Here is a 24058-nt window from a genome sequence, read left to right on the forward strand (position 1 = left end):
TAGCCAAGCTTGTAAAGCATAAGGTAGTATTGAAAAGATTATAGGAAAAGATCAATTTGAAAGATAGTCTTGAAAAGATCAATTTGAAAGATAGTCTTGAAAAGATCGCTTTGTATGGTCCCACACAGGAAGAGATTCAGCTTGCCTCAAAGAGTGTCCGTCAGTCAGAAAGAGATTCAGCTAGCCTCAAAGAGTGTCCATCAGTTAGGAAGAGATTCAGGTATTCTTGAAAATATCTATTGAAAACACCACCATGGAAGCTGCTAACACTGTTTATCTATGCTACTTGTATCAGATGCATCATTGAACATAGAAAACGATTAATCTATGTATCATCTAAATATATTGGGGATAGCATAGGATTGCAAGAGTGACGCTCAGAGTTACAACTGGATGCGCTCGCTGTATCGTCCTCATAGGTGCTGTATCACTTGCATCCGACCTTTGTGTTAGGTCCTTATTGCACCCAGCTTCACCAATATTATGACCCTTATGTTCTTCAAACAATATGGTTTGAATTTCACCGACAGAGCATTATCTTTCAACACCGCATCAGACAGGTATTTGGGAGCCAGAGGCGCGTGCGCCACCCATGGTTGCTCATTCAGTACTAACACAGCCAGCAGTCCTAGGGCATTCTGGGAATTTTTTCCAAGATGGCTGCTTCTCACTGGAGGTCCTAAGAGTCCATTTCGTACACAACCAACTTCGCACACATTTAGAATGGGTACGGAAAAACAAAAAAAAAAGAGTTTTCTCGGTTGGCGCAGTTTCCCGTTGACCGAGAATACTCGGCTGGCGCAGTTAAGTGGTTAAAGAATTCGGATAGAGAGAGAGATCCAGGAGTGGTTCTAGATAGAAAACTATCACCTGAGGACCAAATAAAGAACATTGCGCGAGAACCCTATGCTACACTTTCTAATTTTCAATTTCAAAATTTTGCAATTTTCAATTTCTAAAAGCAATTTCAGAATTACTTTTAAATACAGTACATGGATGGTGAAATACCAAAGAAAGTGTTTATGATTTTTGTTAGACCAAGGCTGGAATATGCAGTGGTTGTATGGGGCCCATATCTTAAGAAGCACATCAACAAACTAGGAAAGGTGAAAGACATGCAACTAAATGGCTCCCAGAACTGAAGGACAAGAGCTACGAGGAGAGGTTAGAGGCATTAAACATGCCAAAACTAGAAGATAGAAGGAAAAAGAGGCGATATGATCACAAAGTACAAAATAGTAACAGGAATCAATAAAATTGATACGGAAGAATTCTTGAGACCTGGAACTTCAAGAACATGAGGTCATAGATTTCACACTTTCAGTGGCCCGGCAGGTAGTCCGCCGCGCATTGCAAGGTAGGCTGAGTGTTGTCCGTGAGCTCACCACCACACACGAATGTTTATAATCTTTTCAGCTTTCTCACCTCAATTTTTGTGCTACTTCATTCAATTTGGTATAAAATTGTTTGCTCTAGAATGCTCCAAAGGAATATTTGCATATAAGAACAACGTTACCAATACCATAAATAAAGCACATCGTCATGTGAATAAACCAGCGTTAAATGTAATGAAACGCCATTTTCTCAGTAGAGCCCCGGAGGCTCCCTGAAGCTATTGGACTGATATAAGCTAATATTAGTACGGGGCTTCAGTCACATGGAGTTGTCAAGTCTGCCAGGAACCACTAGCGAACATGGTTCCCTAAGAGAGGTGCAGGGAGCAATGGCCTATGAAACTCTTATGTATACAAGTAATCATGTTTGCCATTGACCGGGGTTGTGCACCCAGAAAGGTAGGTGCTCCAAAACAGCCCCTCTTGATAGAAAAACTGCAATCTGAGACCGAACAGAGGCTAGAAACTCCCCCAAGAAAAACAAGCTAATAAGCCACACATAATCACACAGTGGCACCCCCAGAGGGGGAGAGGGGGGATCCCGGCCTACTGAGCCGGCAGCCGGTCCATCAGTTTGGTGACCGAAAAACGAAAAGAAAACTGCGGACTAGAAGGGAGGGTGCCATGCAGCCCCTGGGGCTCTATCCAGAGAATGCTGTTTCATTACACTCATAGCTGGTTTTCTGTGGGGGAGCCCCATCGGCTCCCTGGAACTAACTACCCAAAGAGTAGGAAAATAGGGACTGACCCAGTAGGCAGCTGCTCTGCACAATTCATAATGAAGACAAGGCAACTGGTTGCAACCGCTGCGCCACGGCGACTGTTATGACCCTGGGTTCCTCAGTGGAAACCAGAGGTCAAAAGTGAGCTATTAAACTTTCTTATAGTACAGTTGAGCGCATCACGAGTGGCAATTGTTTGTATCTTCCCTGCCAGACGTAAGACTATTCTTGTTTTTCAAAGAGCATTTAAAGACTGAGCTGGGGGTTGATTATTAAATAATAACATAGGCACCAACTATGCTTACTAATACTTTCTAATCATTTGTAAAGTAAACCTGAGTAAACTTGGTATAGGGCTGCGGTACGATTAGTTGAGCAGTCTGCCGGCAGCAGCCAGCTGGGGGGATGGAGAGAGAGACTCCATCTTTTTTCTGAGCTGGCATGGTGTGGACAGGAACCTCCTACCCTTCCTCTTCGTTTCCTTATTTTCTGTGTCTTGTTTAAGTACATTATTCCATGTCTGGCATACTCATGTTCTATGTGTAGAGTAGTATGTTTTGTGTGTAGTAGGTGTGTTTAGAGTTTATGTTACTAGTTATTCTAAAGGGGGTCCCATTGGAACCACGTGGTCCCCTACCCTAAGCTGACTCTAACTTCAAGTTATTCAGTAGTAGAGCTTTACCCTAGCTTGTGTTCAGTGTAAAACCTTGTATCCTGCCTATGTGGACCAAGGCTCTTAACGTAAGGTAGTGTGGTAAAGTTATTATTATTATTGTTATTGGTGTGAATGTATATGGGGGGCTGTTAAGGGGTTAATAAATAAGTAAATTAGAACAGAGTATCCCTTCTTCCTGTGTGGGAGTGCATTGATCAACCCTTAGACTGACATATATGGTCTAGTAGCAAGTTATTATTACTGTGGATAGTTTATTTTGGGGGCCAGGCCTTTTAGCTCTCCCATATTGGATCACTCTGTCTTCTAACTACCCTTACCCCTTAATAGAACCAGTTCCCCCCATAGCAAGCCCACCATTTATTTTTATAACAGCGACAACAAGACCATTTTTATCGCGAAATGGAGCCGCAGAAAATGCCCCGGGTTCAGACACCGAGCAGTGCCTGAAACCAAGGCTGGGCCGGCCACCATCGGATCAGAAGGAGAAACCTCACCCGATAGGACTCAAGCCAAGTCAGAACCCGAAGTAACAGCTGAACCAGGGACAGGAAGTACAGGTAACCCCACCTAGACTAGTCCTGTTGAAAAGCGTCTACAGCGATGGTCTCGCAGTTGCAGAAGGGTGCCACATACACGGGGGACACCGCAACCATGCCGACATGAAGAGGTCCACCTTCTGGGGCCTGAATGTCCGGCAGAGCCAACTGAACAAGGAACCATGACAGGCAATCCGCCAGGACGTTGGACACACCCCGGATATGAACCACATGGGGAGCTAAGCCCCGAGAATTCAGCAGAAGAGCCACTCTAAATGACCAGCCCCAAAAAACCATGGACCACAGTGGTTCATTGCCTGCGGTTCAGGCAATGAACCACTGGAGCACAGTCCGAACGGAGCTGGATCATAGAGCCCCAAGCGAGCCGAATCCAAAGCAGTGCAAGCCACGTTGCTGCAAATTCCAGCACCATACTGTGAGCCCGAAGGAAGAACGGAGCCCATTGCCCCTGGCCAGTCCGGTGAGCACTGGTCACAAAACCTCAGCCTAAAGAGGACCATTCATGAACACATCAAGGCAAGGCTCCAGAAGGCACCAAGACACCGAGCCCCGAAAAGCCCGAAGAGGAAGCCGGCAATGAAGCAGCTGACGCAAGGCCTCTGGAGGACAAACCCAGCGATCTTGAGAGGTGGAAGGGACGGCCCCGAAAGAATCAGAACAGACGTGGCAACCAAACCCAACCCAGTGGGTAAACGATCACAGCGAAGTTCAGACTTCCACACAGCTACTCGAGCAACCGCTGAGAGACTCGAGACCCCCTCAGAAACAGATGATGGTGGGACTGCAGCCGCAGCAACGCTGCCTGAGGGAGAGACAGGGACTCTGTCCAAGAATCCCAGACAAGGCCCAGCCAATTCCAAACCTGAGGTGGGACCAGATGGGACTTCTGCCAGTTCACCAGGAACCTGAACCCGGTGAGCTGCGAAAGAGCCACACCCCTGGTAAGCAGACATGTCGTCATGGTAGGCCAAAACCCGAACACCTAGCAGACGCAGACAGGCCTCCACGACCCAGATAAGATGCATGAAAATGTGAGGGGGGGGGGGGGTACCAGATTCAGCCCAAAGGGAAGGCAATGAATACGGTAAGCTTGCCACCCCACCACAAAACCTAACCAGTCCCTGAACCCCGGTTGAATAGGGACGTGACAATAAGCGTCCTGGAGGTCTAGAGACACCATCCAAGAACTCTAACCTGAGATAGAGTGATCAAGGGGCAAGGATTCCAAGGGTTCAGAGCCACAGATCCGTACAGACGCTTGCCCCGCCAGCCCCAAACCTGCCACAGGGAAGGAGCTGTCCAATTCCATCGTAGGCCGGAAGACATGACCTGAAGCGCACATGAATCGTGGGTCCAAGAGTGGGCAAACAAAGCCAGTCTTTCCCTCAGGTCTATGGGACGACCTTTCCGAGACTCCAATTTGGGCGCAGAGCGATCACTGCACCGACCAGACGAAGATGGCTCCGGAACAGGCACCGGTTCAGAAACTGGCAACAAGAACCCACCTCGACCAGTAGATACCCAAACCCTAGCACGACTTCTCCGGGAAGCATGAGAGTGCACACTCCAGACAACTAACATATCCCAGAATCCTCCAAACCAGGGCGCAGGGTAGAGCCATCCTCAATGCCCTCCATCCTTGAAGAAAAGGCAGAGTCCAAGGAAAAGGCAACAGAGAAAGGGTCCTGCTGGAAGGACCCAGAAGCCTCGGCAGGAGGAACAGGCTCGAATACCTCCATCCCTGTATGGAATGGGGGAGCCGGTCGGCCGAGTGGACAGCACGCTGGACTTGTGATCCTGTGGTCCCGGGTTCGATCCCAGGCGCCGGCAAGAAACAATGGGCAGAGTTTCTTTCACCCTATGCCCCTGTTACCTAGCAGTAAAATAGGTACCTGGGTGTTAGTCAGCTGTCACGGGCTGCTTCCTCGGGGTGGTGGCCTGGTCGAGGACCGGGCCGCGGGGACACTAAAAAGCCCCGAAATCATCTCAAGATAACCTCAAGAAGATCCCTGGAGCAGACCGAGTTTCATTCCCAGCTAAACCTTGTTCAGACCCCGAAACCCTCAGATGTTTAGGAAATGGCAGCAGGGGGGGGGGGGAAAGAACTGTGAACCACATCAACAAGGGACGGACGAAAGAGTGCTGACTGAACCAATGTCGAAGGGACCAACACCCCAAAGTCCGGGTCCCTAAAACCAAAACTGGGCAGTACCGGGGCATTTGAGCAGGCAACCAACCTAGCACATTGCAGTAACCAACCTAGCACGTTGCAGCAACCTGAACCTAGTATGAGATGCCAATGCTGCTTGACCCTGAAGCTCAGCTACAGCAGAATGGGTAAATTGGAGTACTAGTGGAGAACAAGTCTTGAAAGACTCCGGGTCGAAGGTGTCAGGAACCCAACAAGCAGAATGACAGAGGCAGAACAGATGATCGTCACCCTGAGACAGGGGCAACGAACAACCTACTTGCACAAGGCAAGTTTGAAGGACACATCCATCGGTCAATCAAGCCACAACGGGGGTTTCCAGGGCTCGTAGAGGGATGTATCCCAACGGGAAGTCCAGGCACGGGTGCTGTCAAAGTCAGTTGTAACCCCCGTATATTATCCGGGCAAACTGACCCCGGTGAGGTGAGCAACCTCAGAGGCCCAGAGGAGGACCACCCTCCTGAACCTAAGTATCACCTAATAGGAACCTCGGCAGCCTCCTAATGGGCAATAAAGAAAACTAAAATAGGGAAAATGAACCCCGAGGAAGAACCACAACCCAGAGGACAAGAAAGAAAAATGGCCGCTGCGATTATACAAGCAATGCAGCCCAGTGTGCTCCAACCAGCAACAACCATCTTTTACTCGTAAAAACGAAAACACCGAGACCTAGGCTGACCCCTAGGGCGAGGCAGAAGTCAAGCAACTGCTACCTCTACAGGAATGGGAACCCTGAAGGACCCAAAGAGAAGAGAACTCTGAGACCCAAGGGGTGTACTCATAGGGCGCTTAGGGAAGGGAGCCTGAAGCGCAGGCAGCCCTTGGTACCAACTCCTGGCCACCGCACCAATGCACAACAGGAACACCAGCAGGGTGAAAAGCCTTTCAGTCAAATGAGACCAGAATAGAGATCCATGCCGATTAGCTTCAGTCAACAAACTGACAATCCGACTGCCAGCTCGGTGGGCTAGGAACCCCCATTCCCCTCCAGGGCGATGGGGTGGGGGTGGGTCGGTGGGAACGAGTGGCACACGGTGTGATGACGTGTTGCTTGTTAGCTTGTTTTCCTTGGGAAAGTTTCTTGCCTCTGTTCAGTCTTAGGGTGCAATTTTCCTACCAGGAGGGGGTCTGTTTTGGAGCGCCTAACTTTCTGGGTGTTCAACCTTGGCCGATGGCAGATATGAATTTTTTCATACATGAGAATTTCACAGGTCACTGCTCCCTGTGCCTCTCTGAGCAGACCATGTTCTGCCTAGTGGTCTCCGGTAGGCTTGACAACTCCATGTGACTGAAGCCCCATAATATAGCTAATATCAGTCCAATAGTACCAGGGAACCAACAGGGCTTCCCCACAGAAAACCAGCTTTTCGTCAGTGTTTACAGTCATTATTTATTTCCGACATTGTTTATGAGACCATATAATTTCTTTTTGTGTTGCTTCCTTCATAAGTTTTTATACCACAATATCATATGTATAAAAAATGAATAAACAGATCTATACTTACCACCCAATGATGTTTGTAGAGCATGAGTTGACCTTTAGGTATAACCCCTCCACCTGCACCAGGAAATAAATTTCCTAAAGTTGCTCAACAGATGTTGTATAGGTGGACTGGAGACATTGGCGCGCATTTTAAAACAAGTCCCATATTATTCGGACAATAAATTGATTTTTTACAAGCTTTTAAATTAATGACGCCCCTTTGCATCATCACTGACTCAGCGTGTTTTGGTTTCATGCTGCATATATGTCATCAGGGCGCAAAAGTGTTAAATTAACTAAACAAAGCTGCCAAAGAAATTTACGAAAAATCACTTTTGCAAACAGAGTGGTAGACGATTAGAACAAGTTAGGTGAGAAGGTGGTAGAGGCCAAAATTGTCAGTAGTTTCAAAGCTTTATATGACAAAGAGTGCTGGAAAGACGGGACACCACGAACGTAGCTCTCATCATGTAACTACACTTAGGTAATTACACTTAGGTAATCACTGGGCTCAGTTCTTGCACCATTAATGTTCATAGTTTACATAAATGACCTACCAGATAGAATGAAGAATTACATATATGAACATGCTTGCTGATGATGCTAAGATACTAGGGAAGATAAGAAACTTAGATGATTGTCATGTCCTTCAAGAAAACCTGGACAAAATAAGTGTATGGAGCACCACTTGACAAATGGAATTTAATTAATGTGAATAAATGCAATGTTATGAAATGTGGAATAGGAGACATTATAAATACACAAATTCTGATAAAGAAAGAGATCTATGGGTGGTTCTAGATAGAAAACTATCAGCTGAGGACCACATAAAGAACACTGTGCTAGGACCCTATGCTATGTTTTCCAATTTCAGAATTTCTTTTAAATACAGTACATGGATGGTGAAATACTAAAGAAATTGTTCACTACCTTTGTGATACCAAAGCCAGAATATGCAGTGGTTGTATGGTGTATGTATAAATATCTTAAGAATCGCATAAAAAAACTGGAAAGGTGCGAAGACATGCAACTAAATGCCCCCCCCCCCCACCCCAGAACTGAAGAACAAGAGCTATAAGGAGAGGTTTGAAGTACAGTATTAAATTTGCCAAAACTAGAAGACAGAAGAAAAAGAGGCAATATCACTACACACGAAGCACCTTACCCAAACAAGTGGGGAAGGAGAGATGAACAAGGCTGCACTAGTTTGGAGAGATTTTGATAGTTTGTTTACATAACTGGGGGAGTTCTTTTGGCAGTTCTTGAGGCTGCGGACTCTTTTTCCAGCCAGCAGTGGTCTGTTATGTCTTGCTGACTTTCTTGTTGCTTTACTGGTGATGACAAATAACTGCCACCCCTTCCTGTATCTCTCTGAGTGGAAGCCAGGTTCTGGTGCTGGTCCCCAGTAGGCCTATAGAACCCAACAGCTGATGAGACCTAGTAGATGTGATAGTTTTTAGTACACTATCAGTGATAGTTTCAGGGAGCCAATGGGGTTCACCCAAAAATTGGTGTTTCATTACATTCGTACTGGTTCTTTCTTGCCATGTCGTAATTTCTGTTAAACCAGTTATGTTTTCTAAATTATCATCTTTGCTTCTGTATAGAATTTCAATTGCCATCATCAAATATCTTGCAACATTTGGAATATATCACATTCATTTCCTTACCTAACAACATGTATCTGTGTCTGTATCTGTAAGTGTGCCTATGTGTCATTGGTAGAGGCTTGTTTGTCCAGACCTAATCAGATATGAAATATAAACATGCTATCACAGTATAAACTACCTTAAACACCTGCAGCCACAAGCTGTCAACACATTAATTAAGGGTGTGGATCTGCAACATATTCCCGTATTTTTATGTTAGTGAATTAATTTATTAGTTTATGTATTTTTATAATTCAATTTATGTACACATATTTGACAAAAGCAATGAATAAGTACTGTATTCAGGCCTAATATATAATATGTACAACCAGATAACATGTAAATCTGTCCCCTGGCACAGCTCAAAGGAGGTCTATTACACTCCTTTGCTGCTATTTTGTCTGGAAATGTTGCCTAGAAATAGCTTCAAACACTGGCAGGAATGACCAAATTGTGATATGACAATAATTACAGACCACTAGTACATAATAACCTCACTGAATAGTAAGCAATTAAAAATGATTGCAGAACTTTTTCATAGGTCTTGGTTAACTCCATTACATCTAGGAAATGGTTTTTACAGTAACCATATTTACATCACTTGAATAAAAAACTGGGTGATAAATAAAACTGGTAAATGTTGATACTGTAACAACATTACACACAGAAATCACAATAGCGTGATGCATCAAATGAACAAATCCACAAGGGCCGTGACGAGGATTCAAACCTACGTTCGAGAGCATCCCAAACGCTGCCTTAATCGACTGAGCTACAACATGGTCAAAAGAGTTGAAACCAGAAGTTCTACTGAACTTACTTGGATCCTGCAGCCTCTCCGAGACACAAACCAGGGTTTTACACAACTCCCTCATGCACTCGAGCTATGTTAATAGGCCGTTCTACCTCTTCGCCCTTACTTCATTACACACAGAAATCACAATAGCGTGATGCATCAAATGAACAAATCCACACGGATCCCTGTCACTGCCCTTGTGGATTTGTTCCTGTAACAACAATGTTTCGATGGATCAACATATGACAATAACCGACCTTAAAGACTTAAGAGGGAGTGTCCTTAGAGTCAATATTTGAGCAGTGTTTGCTGCTGTCTGTGGTATACCTGTTTAGGGTATGATTTATAGTTTATTAGCTTTGCTTTACAATTGTTTATTTTCAAGTTCTTGAACAATTTGTTTAACGTACTTTACGTACGTACAGAACTCGCTCGGCCTTTTTATCATTTTATTTATTTTCTTTAGCATCCACATTCATTGTGTAGTACTGTATGACAACCAGAAGTACACAACATAATCCCCGTGTGACCTCACCAGATATACACTACATTGTCTAGTTGTGAATAACCTTACTTTAAATATGCCTTAATAAAAAGATATTAAATTAGTGATATATAGGGATTATACCTATCTCACTAAGTTTTTTTTTTCACATACAGTAGTTAGTGAAACTCTAATTATTCAGATTAAATGAGACCAATCTACTCTCAAATTTCAAGTACCTGTACTGTACATTATAGGTATTATGTTTCCTGGCTTCTCCCTCTTTACTAAGGGTTCCGGTACTGCATTATGCATCGAGTTTGTTCTCGATGCATAATCAAGAATTGCGGATTCGAATCCCGAACGGGACTGAAATGGTTGAGGACATTTCTTTTCACCTAATGATTCTGTTCACCTGGTAGTAACTAGTTACTCGGGAGTTAGTCAGCTAGTTGTGGGGTTGCATTCTGGGTGTGGTTAGTAATTTGGCTTTGGGGGGGAAAGACCTCGATATAAGCCTAACATGTATGAATACACTCTGGCTTTCTGTCCCTCGACACAATGAATTATGAATTTATGGCCCCCATACCCCCCCAAAACAGGCGTTATAACCACAATGATAAAAACATTTGTGCACATTCTCAGACTGAACCAAATTTGGATGATTATTGAAATTTTAATGAAAAAAATTTTCAGACTTATTTCTGTTTATTCATTGGAAACTTGAACTAGTTGGATTCTTCCTTCTCTAATGGATTAGGTATTCATAGTAACACGTGACCATAACTGAATCTAACTTTGTCCATTGGATCACTAATATTTGGATTCTCATTGTCAGGGTCAGGAAACCTGTTAGGCTTGTCAAGGCCTTGACCAATGACAGGCCTTCCACTATGATGCCATGCACAACAGTTGGTTAACTCCCAGGTACCTATATACTGCTAGGTGAATAGAGGCACAAGGTGTAAGGAAATATGTCCAAATTCACTGCTAAGTGAATAGGTGCAAAAACTGTTAAAAAATACAAAATACAAAATTTAAACAATTAAATTTTACGAACAAAATAACCTGCGTTTGAAAGCAACGTCTCTATCTTACACTGTTGCAGACAATGCCAAGAATGAGGAGAGCATAAGTGTGGTGCAACTGTGTAGCAGTTAATATGTTTCAGTAGAATTTGGCTAAGACAGTGTGGTATTTTTTTTAAGAAAATACGTTTCTGTTGTGCTAACGTATATGCTTTGCTAGCCTATACTAGAATATGTTTAGTTATGCACGTTACAAGTTTTTATAAGCATCCTACTTTATAGTTAACATACCGTACAATGACTAATTGCAACTTACATGGATTTACCTTAATGTTTGGAACGTCAATTTATCCAACATGCCATAAAAGGATTATCTATCAGAAGCGGTCATTATGGCATATACACATAGTGTATAGCCACAGAGCCCATATATATGGTGAGGGAGCACCAGAGAAGAAGATGTAGAGACTGGATGCTGCAGCGACAATCATCCCAGCAGTCAGCTCACAACACAAGAGCTTCACTACCCCTAGAGAGTGAGCCAGCGTGCGGGAGAGGCAGTGAGGGAGGAGAGAGAAGCAACACTCACCGTCTGGAACTCATGGTGCCACCATGGAGAGGGAGAGTGTCGAGGGAGAACTCCAGCAGCCACAGCTTCAGCGGCCACCACAACAAACACTGGTGCCGCCGCTAGAGCCCCACCACCACTCCCTCGCGCCCTCACGCCCACCCGCCCACAAACACCACCCACACGCTCAAAATATCACCTCTAGTAAACCTAATTTAAGCCGTTGTTGGAAGGAAAAAGGATGTTAAGGGCGTTTAAGGATGAGGAGGGATGCACGCCAAGCGGACCTCATTTGTTCCAGTTTGGCGCGACTTGTTTACATTTGAACAGCTGTTGGGTGGCGAGCTGGAGGCTGGCGACGACCACACTGGAGGCTGACACTCTCACCACTGTTGCTGCTCCTGGTCATGATGGGCCCACACCAACACACTCACTTTGACGATGATGTGAGTAAATGATCGAAACAAATTAAGGTTCTTTGTGTGACTGAGTGAATGTAATCAGAAGACAGTTGTTAAGGCCACGCCGCACTCCACAGCAAACGTGCAAATTAATAATAAATAATTGTGTATGGGGACAAGCAGCCAGTGTATATGTACACGTTAGGCTTATATCGAGGTCCCTCCAAGATCAAACTACTGACCCCGCCCGCAATGCAATCCGAAAACAGTTAACTACCAGGTACCTATTTACAGGTAGGTGAACAGCGGCAACAGGTGATAGGAAACGCGCCCAGCCCTTTCTGTCCCACCCAGGATTCGTACCCGGAATTCTCGATTGTGAGCCGAGAACGAATCCTACTGTACTACCGGGATCCTAATTTAGTTTGAAACAATCGAGGGACCCCACCTCCTCCACGTTACGCGGTGATTGGTTCCACAAATCAACAACCTGGTTACCGAACCAGTATTTACCCAAGTCTTTCCTAAATCTAAACTTATCTAATTTATACCCATTGTTTCATGTTCTGTCTTGTGTTGATACTTTTAATACCCTATTAATATCCCCCCCTTTGTTATGTCCATTCATCCACTTGTAAATCTCTATCATGTCACTCCTAACTCTTCGCCTTAGCAGTGAATGCAATTTAAGGGGACGTCAGATTCCAGTTTGCCCTAAAAATGCAACAAATGAAAACTCGTTCGATTTCAATCAAACTTTTTTGACAAGTTCTATATGAAAAGTGTTTCATCTGGTCCAAGTTTCAGCATCGTAACATAAATAGGAAGTGAGAAAAAAATATTGAAGTACAGTAGTTGTGAAAATTATGCCAAAATGGTCAAAATCGATTATCAATCAAAAGTGTCAACTGAAATCATAGCTATGACTCTTTGCTATCACAATAGTATATATTAAGCAAATATTATAATTAGTTTAATTGAAAAAAAAATTTAAGACAAATTTTTTTTTTTTTTTTTTTTTTTTTTTTTTTTTTAATTTTTTTTTCGGGCGATTTGCATCAAACTTACACACCTGACTGTACGTAAGCCTATCTGTAAGGACGCCAATTTTGGAGAAAATTGGTTGATGTCAACCTGAGCCACAGATTTTAGAACCTTAGACTTCATTCATTTCTGTTTTTTTTTAATTGACACAAACGTTTACAAAACTGATTCATTTTTTATTCAATTTACATGAAACTTACACAGTATATGTGGAGGGCATGTCTCTACATTTGAGAGTTTTCATTTTTCTCTAAGTTCATTTATTGATTTTATAATACCAATAAACATGCCATATTTGCAAAAAAAAATTTGGGAACTTTGAACATTTGTATTAGGAAAACTAAAGATGTTTTGGAAATTCTATATCTCAAGGTCCTTTATTATATGCTAATGTGTCAGAAAAGTGTCACAGAATAATTATATCTGAAACGTGTGTTCTGAAGTGTGGACTTGAAAATGTGTAAAAAACGTTGAAAAAAAACAAAAACAAAAAAAATCTCCCTTTCTATTTATGCTGCAGTACTGAAACTTGGGACAATTAAAGCACTTTTCATATACAACTAGTCAAATAATATTGGTTGACATTGAACAACTTTGACTCTTGACAATCTGACGGCCCCTTAAGCATTGTTAATCTTTTTTTATATGATTTCTAATTTGGGGAATTAACTTTGTCATCCTACGCTGGACCCGATCAAGTGAATTTATATCCATTCTATTGTACAGCGACCAAAACTGAACTGCATAATCTACATGGGGCCTAACCAGAGCAAGATATAGCTGAAGAACAACACCAGGTGTCTTGTTACTAATGCTTCAATTAATAAATCCCAGTGTCTTATTTGCCTTATTACAAGCATTGATGCATTGATCCTTTGGTTTTAAATTCTTACTAATCATAACTCTCAGGTCCTTTTCGCAATCTCAACACCATCTAGCTCGTATCTTGTAACTCTTATCATCATTACCTAGCCTCAGAACTTTACATTTATCAGCATTAAACTGCATCTGCCAATCTTTTGACCATTTCAAAACCCTATTTAGATCAACTTGTAGTGATAGCAAGTCGTCTTCCGTGTTAATTTCCTGACCAATTTTTGTATCATCAGCAAATTTGCAAATGTTGCTATTCATACCTGAATCTAAATCATTTATATATATTATAAACAACAGGGTTCCCAAGACAGAGCCTTGAGGCACTCCACTTACAACATTTTCCTACTCTGACTTAACCCGTGGTTATTCTCTTGAACCGTGGACCCCACGCGTGTGAGGCCGACGCTCCTTCCACAGTTTATTTCCATGGAAGTGTAGATGACAATTTACAAGGCAGAGTTTGTTATAGTTTTAATAGCTGAACATATACACAAGAGCCGTGACGAGGGTTCGTCGTTAGGGCCACGGGCCAACAAGGGCCGTTGACGAGTGTTTTCCGAGTCCTTTCTTGCCTTGTGCGATGTTGAAGGTTGTTCGTCACTGCTGCCTCAGGGAGACGATCATCCGTACTGCCTTTGCCATGCTGCCTGTTGGGTCGATGACACCTATCACCCGGAATCTTGTGGGTCTTGTTTCCCGCTTGTGCTTCAATTTAATTTACCCATTCCCTGTCTGATGATCTTAGGGGTCAGGTGGCAGCTGCATTGCATGCTCGTTTCTCCTTATTGCAACGGGTCAGGTTGGTTGCCCGGTTGGAGGCCCCGAAGTTGCCCCACTTGGGTTTAGGGACTTGGATTTGGGGGCGTCGGTCAATTCAACCTTGGTTTTGTCCGCACCCCCGCTTCCTTTCCAGGTGGGCGTGGTTCGCCCTGCTCCTTCTCCCCTGCTTCAGGCTCCCAAACGTCTTAGGGTTATGGAGTCAGGGTGGGGTGGCTTCGGGGGCTGCCCCTTCCGATTTGAGCGCGGAGGTGGTTGAGCCCAATTTTCTCGCCAAGGCTTCTGGGTCACCCCACCAGACACCCTTCTTTGAAGCTTTTCTCCTGGACTGTGCCTTTTCTTCAGTAGCAGTGGGCATGGATGAGGGCTCTGCCCCAGGGCCTGTGTCGGGGGTTCCTGGATCTCGGAGTGAGTCCACTTGGAGTGCTTGGGCTCCTTTTGACCCTGCTTGGGCCCTTGTTCCTTCTGGCAGGAATTATTGCTGCTGGATTCGTACCTCCTCCTCAAACTGTATGAGTTTGAGTTAGGTGCGGCTACCCTTGGGTTCCTCAGATTCGTCCTTCCAGAGGTTTCCTTCCTCTCAGATTTCCCATGGAGAGGTTTGGGAGGCCCTTGGTGTGTACCTCCTGCATGACCCGGTTTACTCTTCTGTGATGGATCCGGCTTTGTTTGAGTTCGGTTCTTCTTTCCTGTATTGGGTGCGTTATGAGGTTCCGGGGTCTTCTTGGCTGGCAGACTGCCCCTTTTCTCTGGGAGCTTGGCACAGGTTTTATCGTATCCGCGCACGTTTGAGTGGCAAGAGGTCTCTTCGGTGTTGCAGGTACTGTATTCTGAGAGGGGGCTTGCTCGAGTTCCTCAATGAGTGCCTCTTTGACCATGCGCTTCTTTGTGATGTGGATCTGGTGTCGTTGCATGCTCAGGTCCCCACTCTTTTGGCAGCTATGGCGGCTGATGACCTTCGGACTCGTCGTCATTTGGCCTCGGTCTCGCTCTTCTTTGGTCTTCTGGAACTGTCTTCAGATTGGCTTTTGGAGGATATGGGGGCATTGCATGAGGGGGGGGCCTTTGGCTGGGGTTCTGATTTCTGCTGCTGCGGTGTTATCTGCCCTGCTGAAACTGTTTGCGTCGATCCTCCTGCAGGCAATTTCTGTGTTTTTCACCTTGTTTTCTGCTGTTTGCAAACAGCTGTTTGCACAGTGGTTTGACTATAAACTTTTCAAGTATTTTTGTCACTCCAGTTACTCATGTAAATGTTAAACAACTTGATACCTTCCTGGCGGTGCGACATAAAATGTCAATGTTACTGTATGTGCTGACAGCACATTGAGTGACAGTGACAGCACTCAGTGAGTGAGTGAGTGTCTTATTCATAGAGTATAGTGCAAATGTACTGGATGGAAATTTGTTGTATCCTGGTATATCAAATATTGTACAGTACCTACTGAACATCTTATCAAATGCTGTAGATTCTTTCTTATTTCTCAGGCTAGTTTGAATATTATTCTTAATGATACATACTGGTATCACTAACAATTATGCATTATGATATATATTTCTTAACTAGTTTTATGCTATTATAATTTTTATATCTAGTATTATGCTTTTAATGTCAATCATTCAGAAGTCTCATAATGCATTTTCTTTCAGGATTTTTTGCAAGACATATTTGAGTCCGATGCTATGGAAGGTGTAGTAGACAGTAAGACAACAACTTGTATTCAGCATAATTACAATCCTGGAGTGCATATTTCTCCACAGAAGAATACTAGTGAAAATAGTTTTGAAGAAAAAATCAATAGATATGAAAACAGATCCAAAATTGATAAAAACCAAAACAAAAAATCAACCCCTAAATTTATCAGTAACAAAAATGGATGTATGGAAAAATATACATCAGATGATAGTTTTGAATTTGAAGATGATTCTCTCTTTGATAATTTTTATACTGAAGAGAAGGATAACATAAACCCCTTCACAACAAGTACTCCACCAGACTCTGAGTTTACCCAGATCTTGAACCCCAAGATTAGCAACCAGGTTCAGATCAATAATGATGTTAAAGTCAGTAGTGTAGCTGGAACTGACACTGTAAGAAAAAAAGATTTTAGATATAGGCTTCTTCAAACATTAAAAGAGAACAATCTTGTTAGTTCTGTTTCTCATAGCCCAACTTCACAGTCACCACATTCACAAACTGCTAGTTGCAGTAAATCCCCAGAATATATGGTAAGTAATGACAGAAAAAGATCATCTGTACACCAAAATGACATAAATGAAGAGGATGGTGCTCTAGTTGTCAAGAAACAATATATAAAGTCTAATATTCCTAATAAGACCTTCAATGAAAATTTCAGTACTCCAAGAACAATCAGTGATACTGCAGCTCAGAAAAGACATACACAAACACTTCCTCTAAACAACAACCAGTTCAAAACAAACACAGCTCGAGAAGTTCATCTCCCACAATACCAGCAACCTTCAGCACCTTCATCATCACCAGTAAACCCTCCTGTGAAAGGCATTAGAAAAACAGTTAGCCCAGGGGGGCCAGTCATTCGTAAGAGAAAGTTTCCAGGACCAGCTGGGATTCTGCCACAGCTGGTTAGTTACAAATAATTTAGAATTTGTTCAAACCTTTATTATTAATTCCATGAAGTACTGTAGTAATGTATAATGGCCATTACAGTATTGTATTTTGTACTATACACTATAAGTTATGGAATTTCTAAATCCATAAATAACAATTGCTAATACAGGACAGTATATACAGTATATGGTACTGTATTAGCTTTTGTGGAATGTGTATGTATTTGATTTGATTAATAAAAAACATTTATTTGTGTTACAAACTTCAATTTTCTTTAGGGTTCAAATGTTGCTGTGCCAAACATTCAAGAATTACATGAGAAGACACCTTCCTCTGTTGCTCAGGTATGTAATGAACATAATTTTGTGTATTCTCTTCCGTACATTATTGTATTTCTTGAGTAACAGATGTTGCTGTTTAATTTAGGTCTCCAAAATTTGTTCACCTATCTTGATTAATCATATCTTTTTTTGGGGTGGGAATTGCTGTGTATAAACAGCTTCTCTGGGCATTCCAGTTCACCCTTTGGATTTAATTTGGCAGAAGCATCACATGCATGCAAAGAAAGTGTGTTAAGTTATACCTGTAGTTTTAATGAAAAGTAAACTAAGTACTTGTACCAATAATGTATGTAAAGAGCTCATCCCAAATGGGCTACTGTAAAACCTAAGTCTTAATTTATAAATACTTGGAAAATTAATCCTCAATTGTGTACAGTACTAGCAGTGGGAAATAGGAATACTATAAAGTATTCTATAAAGAATATGGACAGGTTGCAGATTGCATGACCAAGCATATATATAAAAGTACAAAAATAGAGCATGAAAACAGAGAATGTAAAAGATTAGTAATTTGAAACATTATACTGTAGATGAGAAAATGTGAGTTATCCAAACTGTGCTGCAGTGTGATTTTGGCAAATAGTGCCTTTGCCCTGCCCCCCCCCCCCCCCCCCCCACAAAAAAAAAAAGCATACCTTGCCTGTTCTCTGCAGTTAGGTCCTAGGGAGTTCCAGGCTTTAATTTTTTGCTTGTCATCTTCCCCTTTTCTGCTTAGGGGCTTTTCCACTTTGCCTTTATTAGGTTCCACCCCAGTGTTTGGTGCAATTAACACACCTTGTTGCTCCTTAGACCTTTCCATTGGCTTCGAGTAGCCTGGGGAGCCCGTGGTGTGATGATGCGTTGCTTGTTTTTCTTTGGGAGAGTTTCTCACCTCTGTTCGGTCTCAGGATGCAATATTTCTATCAGGAGGGGTCTGTTTTGAAGTACTGTACCTACCTTTCTGGGTGCTCAACCCCGGTTGATGGCAGACATGAATACTTTCATACATGTGGGTTTCATAGGTCATTGCTCCCTTCGCCTCTCTGAGGAGGACCATATTCTGGCTAGTGGTCCCCGGTAGGCATGACAACTCCATATGACTGAAGCCCTGTACTAATATTAGCTAATATAAGTAATAGCTCCTGGGAGCCTCCAGGCTCCTCATTTCATTTGTCGCCTTCCCTTAAAGTTCCATTCCCCACTGGATGTCACTCTGAAAATCCCTCACTTTACTTTAGTCTCTATGTCTGTAGTCTCTCGTATTCCTCAGGGTGTTTCCTGGTCTACAGTGACCCTACCCTATAGGGCCACTGTGGATCAAGAAACAATGTCACTGGTGTAACTGAAATTTTCACTGGCTTGTAATGAATCTTTTCATGGCTAAAATTTCCCTGCAAGCACTGCACATCTTTACTTAGTAGTACTTCACTGGTCACAGAGTCACTATAGTAACAGGTGTTTCACTTGTTGGCACTCTACTCTCTCACCTTTCTGCATTCTGATCCTCCATCACTCAAGATTATCACTTGGTGCCAAAGAGCAGGTAAACAGGCTGTGGGGTGATAATTCACTATGATCCACTGTTCTGATGTCCCTCACAGCTGGTACCAGAGAACCATGGTCCCCAACCACCAGTTTCCTCCACATTGCACTTAGATTCTGCAGCCATGGATCTTGCCCACTGGCACAGTACTTACTCTCGGAAATTCGACCAGAACCTTCCTCTTGAAAAATAATAGGATCATGCATTATTCTATCTTGCTATCTTTATGCACCATGTCAAGCCAACATGTGGAACCAATGACAAATCTCACATGACTTGGGAGACGACCGACGTACGTCCACTTCTTGTGACCACTTGAGCAACATTGATGCCTCTTGAGCCGCTGAACCTCCTTACAGCTCTCGTGCACCTGTCACATGACCTCAGGTTTATGCAACTTGTAGCCAGTCATGTTGTTTTCTCACATCAAATTCTCTTCTCTCTCTGGGTGCCAATATTCCAGTTGTTGATGAAATTTAATGGTGCAATGTTTGAATATGACCAGCTAGGCTACCCCTTCAAATCTGCACAATCTAGAAAATTACAAAATTATGCTTCCTGCAGGCTTCTAATTTTAACTAGAGGATTCTCTGGGCTGTCTTACATGCCTGAAAAGGTCAGAGCACAACTCTTAATATTGGGAAGATGAGGGTTACATAGATAGTATGCAACACATGGTTTAAAAGAAGCTAATATGTAATGCAGAAAGTGCACAAATGAAATAAGAGTAATGAGGTCATCAGTGGACGCATCACACAACACTTGCCTTGAAAGTGTAGCGTCTTCGCCAGCTTTTAAGAGATTAAATTGCATAACTAAAATCATGCCTTTAGAATATGTTCAAATAATTTATTGATAACAAAAATAGAAACTCAAGAAATACTTCAATATTTTGTTGTTGAAAAAATTTCTCTAACCAAATTTGCAACAAAACATTGTTGTTTTGTATATTCTCTCTAGTTCTTCTTTATATATTTCAGGATATAATATGCTCACAAAACTCTGTAGCCGACTTCTCTAGAGGACCTTGGCAGCAAATGATTAATGATTTAGAATTGGATCAGACTGACCTGGAATCTCCTTTGCATGTGTTTAATATTAAGTGGGTACTTCGGAGAGCCAGTCTACGAGGTCAGGCAGGTGTTCGGAAAGTTCCCTTTTTAGCTGTGATAGTGCGCAACCTTGATGTGACGTGTACAGATGCTACAGCAGTGCTAAAAGATCCAACAGGTAAGCACTGTTCATTTTATTGGGTTTGATGATATTTTGTGATACAGTATTAGTCTGTGTATCTATTACTGCCACAGTAATAAATTTGTGGTAATAATAGTACAGTAATTTGATATAGCTTCTTAACCTGCTCTATTTTACTCCTTTATATACATTGAGCTAAAGTGAGCAAACTTCTCTGCATTGTAATACAGTAGCACTTTATTATTCAATGTGGTCATTAAACATTATTTTAGTGAATCTCATGTTTTCTGTCGCTCTTATTAACTCCCACAATATGTTTGCGCTGAATACAGTCACTGTGAGGATTCAGCTGACTGGTCACCTTCACCGGTGTCTGCCTCAACTCTTGCAGTTTAACTCTAGGAATTTATATTATGTACTGTATAGGACTTTGTATTTCTTTTGATATATGATGAAATGCTGAACAGAGGTTTGAAATTTTATTGTATATAAATATTATTCTCCAACTTTTAACCTGCAAAATATAAAAATTTTACTAGTACATACACTAACCTTTACATGGCTTAATAATATTATAAGAGTGCAAAGAATGGCCAAAAAGTGCAAAGCAACTTTATGAATTTGGAGCAGTGTCCAAATTATTGGACGGTTATACATGTGCTCTGGTAGGGAGGCCACTGTGTTTGTGTCCTCTCTAGCATTTGACCAAGTTGGTCGTAGAGTAAGACAATTTTTAGCTTTCCTTTTGCTAAAAAATCATGCTGCTATATAGAGTTATGGCCGTTTTATATAAACATCCACAAGCATAAAACCATGTTTTATATAAGCATCCACAACTGTGACTGCTTAACTGACTATGACTTGTTGTAACTATAAATGCCTGACTGGCTGTGACTGGTTCTGAGTGGCTAATACATAATAGAGGCAGTGAGATGTGTGAAGGGAAAAACTGGAATGAGTGATGCAATAATCAAAGCACTTAAGGCGAGCATGGGATGGCCTGATGTTATAATGGACAGGGTCTCCCCTTCCAAACACCTCTCCTTTCCCTCCCTCCTCACTGTCTTCCATATCCCAACAAGAGTCCTCAGTAAGTGTTGTTAAATGTTAATTTATTTTATTTACAGATTATATTTATTCCTGATTGTTTTGTGTATGAATCAAATATTGGTATTCTGTATAAAATGTATTTTTTAAGTTAATATTTTTGGGTGTGTGGAATGAATTAATTCAATTTACTGTACATTATTTATGGAAATATTTGATTCGGTGTACAAAATTTCGGGTTTCGATGCATTTCTTGGAATGGATTAAATTTATACACCATATGCAGGTACTTGTATAATGTATATAAAATGAGTCAGTGAGAGAGAATACCATTTTTTATCTTTAAATTTTGGAAGGTAATTATGCATGAAGTTCTTTATTTAAATTTAGCTCTCTCTGTTTGGCAGGAGAAATGAATGGAACAATAGCAGGCTCAGTAATGGATGAGTATGGACCTTCGCTACAACCTGGATCTGTGCTACTACTTCGAGGTGTGACAGTACTCTCACCTGTAGGTTTGAGGCCAACAGTTGGATTGAGAGAACACAATCGACGGCACTACCTTAACATAACTCTAAATACTGTGCTCACTATTTACACGCCAGATGAGTCTGGACATGTTATTACAACATCTATTGAAAAAGTGGATACAAGGGAACTGTGCAAACAAGCAGCTGCTCCAGAGACAGCTGGTGGACCTCGAGCTATTGTCGAGGAAGAGGAAGAGGAAGGACATGGAAATATTCCTGCACAAAACCATTCTCTCTTCTCTAATGTGAACGATTCCCACTGTCAGTTTAGAGAGTCTGCTTCCTCTCCTCGAATTCCTAACTACAGATCCCCAAGATCTGCATCAAATAACATCTTACCATGCAGTTCTGGCCAGCCTCAGACATTAAACCAGAGGCATCCACAAGCTCATAACATGCAGCAGCATGCACGTCATTTAAGTAATAATATACCTAGAGTAACATCTTCAAACTTTAATGGAAAAGTGATGAGTCCAAGGCCACCAACTACAGTACCACCTTTAAAACCTCCATGCCAGAAATCACCCATCCACTCAGTGGTGCCAGCTATTTGTAACAGACCATCAGGTTCCGGTGTTAACACATTTAGTGAGAAGATTAAATCATTATCAAAATGCAATTTTTTTTCCAGTCAAGCTGAAGAGCAAGAAATCAGTGATTTATTGGATGGGGTCGATGCAGATTCATTGTTTGGTGATTTTTAGCTGTCTGATCAATGTAAATATAGCCTATTATGTTAAAACTTTGTTGACATTTTGATAAATGTATACAAAAACTTTAAATTAAATATTAAGGCAGATTACTATGCATTTATATAGTTAATACAAAACAAAGAAAAGTGTTCATGTTTACATTAACCTTTTTATTCCTGGCAATAAAAACATTCTATAATATGGATATGTAATTTCTTACTTTTTTGCTGATTTAAAATAACCAGTGTTGAATGTAATGAAATGCGAGCCCCAATGGCTCTCTGAAGCAACTATCACTGATAGTGTACCAACTACTATATCAAATCAGCTGCAGAGTTATGTAGGCCTAGCAGGGACTACCAAAAGAACTCGCCCAACAATATAAACAAATAAAAATCTCCTGAAACTAGCACAAGCTCGTTTGCCCCACCTACCACTCAGTTCAGGGGAAGGGGGAGGCAGGTCCCAGTCAGCCAACTCTTCCACCCTCAGTTCTGTGATAGAGGTAACCAACCCCCTGATGACTTGGAGGGAGGGTGTCGGGGAGCCACTGGGGCTCGCCCAGAAATTGGTGTTTCATTACATTCAATGCTGGTTTTCTGGAGGGTGGGGAAGTCCCTTCTGACTCCCTGAAGCTAACTACCCACAGAAAAGTAAAATGAGGGTATATACCAGGGAGGAAGGACACTGCTGGAACTAAGATGAAGATATGACTCCTGGCTGAGAAACATAACCCAAAGCCACACAAGGGTGCCAGTTCCTGGGCTCACTGACAAGATACTGGGCCGCCAGAACCCTGGTCGACCTCCTAAACTCCCGCAACAAAATATCAGCCCAGGACATACAGTATTCGCAAATACAGCTGAGCAGCATATTTCTTAACATGGGTACGACAATAGACCACAGGCTGGCTATACTTAATAACACTGCAGACAAATTGAGAAAGACAAGCATCCACCGAGGCAGAATTGGTGGCACGAGGGTAACAGTACTCGCCTAATTGTGATGGCTGGGGTTGAGCTTTGGCTCTTTGGTCCTGCTTCTCAACTGTCTCAGCAGTGGAGAGCTGCCACCTGACACAGCACATGATCTACCCCTGGCTTAACCAACCAACCAAACATCAATGACCAAAGGACCCCTCCAGAAGCTAACCGACTCATTCAGCAGAAAAGGAGCTGGCTGGAGATGAACAAATTCCCTACCAGGGCCAAAAGAACTAAACCCCCGTTGCCGTAGGAGAGCATGAAACTCACCCATCCAACAACTAGAAGCTAGAGAAGCCTGAAACAAAACCTTAAAGAAACAATCATGGACTGAGGGGGGGGGGGGGGGGCACTGCGAACAGAGAAGACAGAAACGAAAGAACACAATGCAGAGAACAAGCAGGGTCAGGCTATGTGTGAGCAGGCCAGAGGTGAAACAATTCATGAGACAGCTTGCAAAACTGAGCTGAGGTAGTATCGACCCTAAATGCCAGCTGT

The 24058-nt window shown here is 42.5% G+C and overlaps 2 protein-coding genes across 3 annotated transcripts in view; one reads left to right on the plus strand and one right to left on the minus strand.

The window, feature by feature from the left end:
* Positions 1 to 11706, minus strand: part of LOC123757839 (tyrosine-protein phosphatase non-receptor type 11) — a 301801-nt gene extending 290095 nt beyond the window's left edge. Inside the window, exon 1 of one of the 2 annotated variants that reach the window (XM_045741772.2) lies at positions 11588 to 11706. In XM_045741772.2, coding sequence (XP_045597728.1) covers positions 11588 to 11601 — 14 coding nt within the window. In that variant the 5' untranslated portion in view covers positions 11602 to 11706. The remainder of the gene's footprint in view (positions 1 to 11587) is intronic. The other variant, XM_045741746.2, reaches the window with a different exon arrangement.
* A 58-nt stretch (positions 11707 to 11764) lies between these two features.
* LOC123757885 (uncharacterized) lies at positions 11765 to 22724 on the plus strand. The gene is made up of 5 exons (XM_045741803.2): positions 11765 to 12012; positions 16312 to 17265; positions 17530 to 17595; positions 20095 to 20344; positions 21763 to 22724. Exons 1-5 carry the CDS (start codon positions 11974 to 11976, stop codon positions 22587 to 22589), a joined length of 2136 nt encoding a protein of 711 aa, XP_045597759.1. The 5' UTR covers positions 11765 to 11973; the 3' UTR covers positions 22590 to 22724.
* Positions 22725 to 24058: the final 1334 nt, after the last annotated feature.

This window comes from Procambarus clarkii, chromosome 22, assembly GCF_040958095.1.
Source record: "Procambarus clarkii isolate CNS0578487 chromosome 22, FALCON_Pclarkii_2.0, whole genome shotgun sequence".
NCBI lineage: Eukaryota > Metazoa > Arthropoda > Malacostraca > Decapoda > Cambaridae > Procambarus > Procambarus clarkii.

Coding starts and splice junctions, on each gene's coding strand:
- LOC123757885 (XM_045741803.2), top strand. CDS start 11,974: ATGATGGGCCCACACCAACACACTCACTTTGACGATGAT. Junction 17,266..17,529: donor CTGGGATTCTGCCACAGCTG/GTTAGTTACAAA, acceptor AATTTTCTTTAG/GGTTCAAATGTTGCTGTGCC. Junction 17,596..20,094: donor CACCTTCCTCTGTTGCTCAG/GTATGTAATGAA, acceptor TATATATTTCAG/GATATAATATGCTCACAAAA.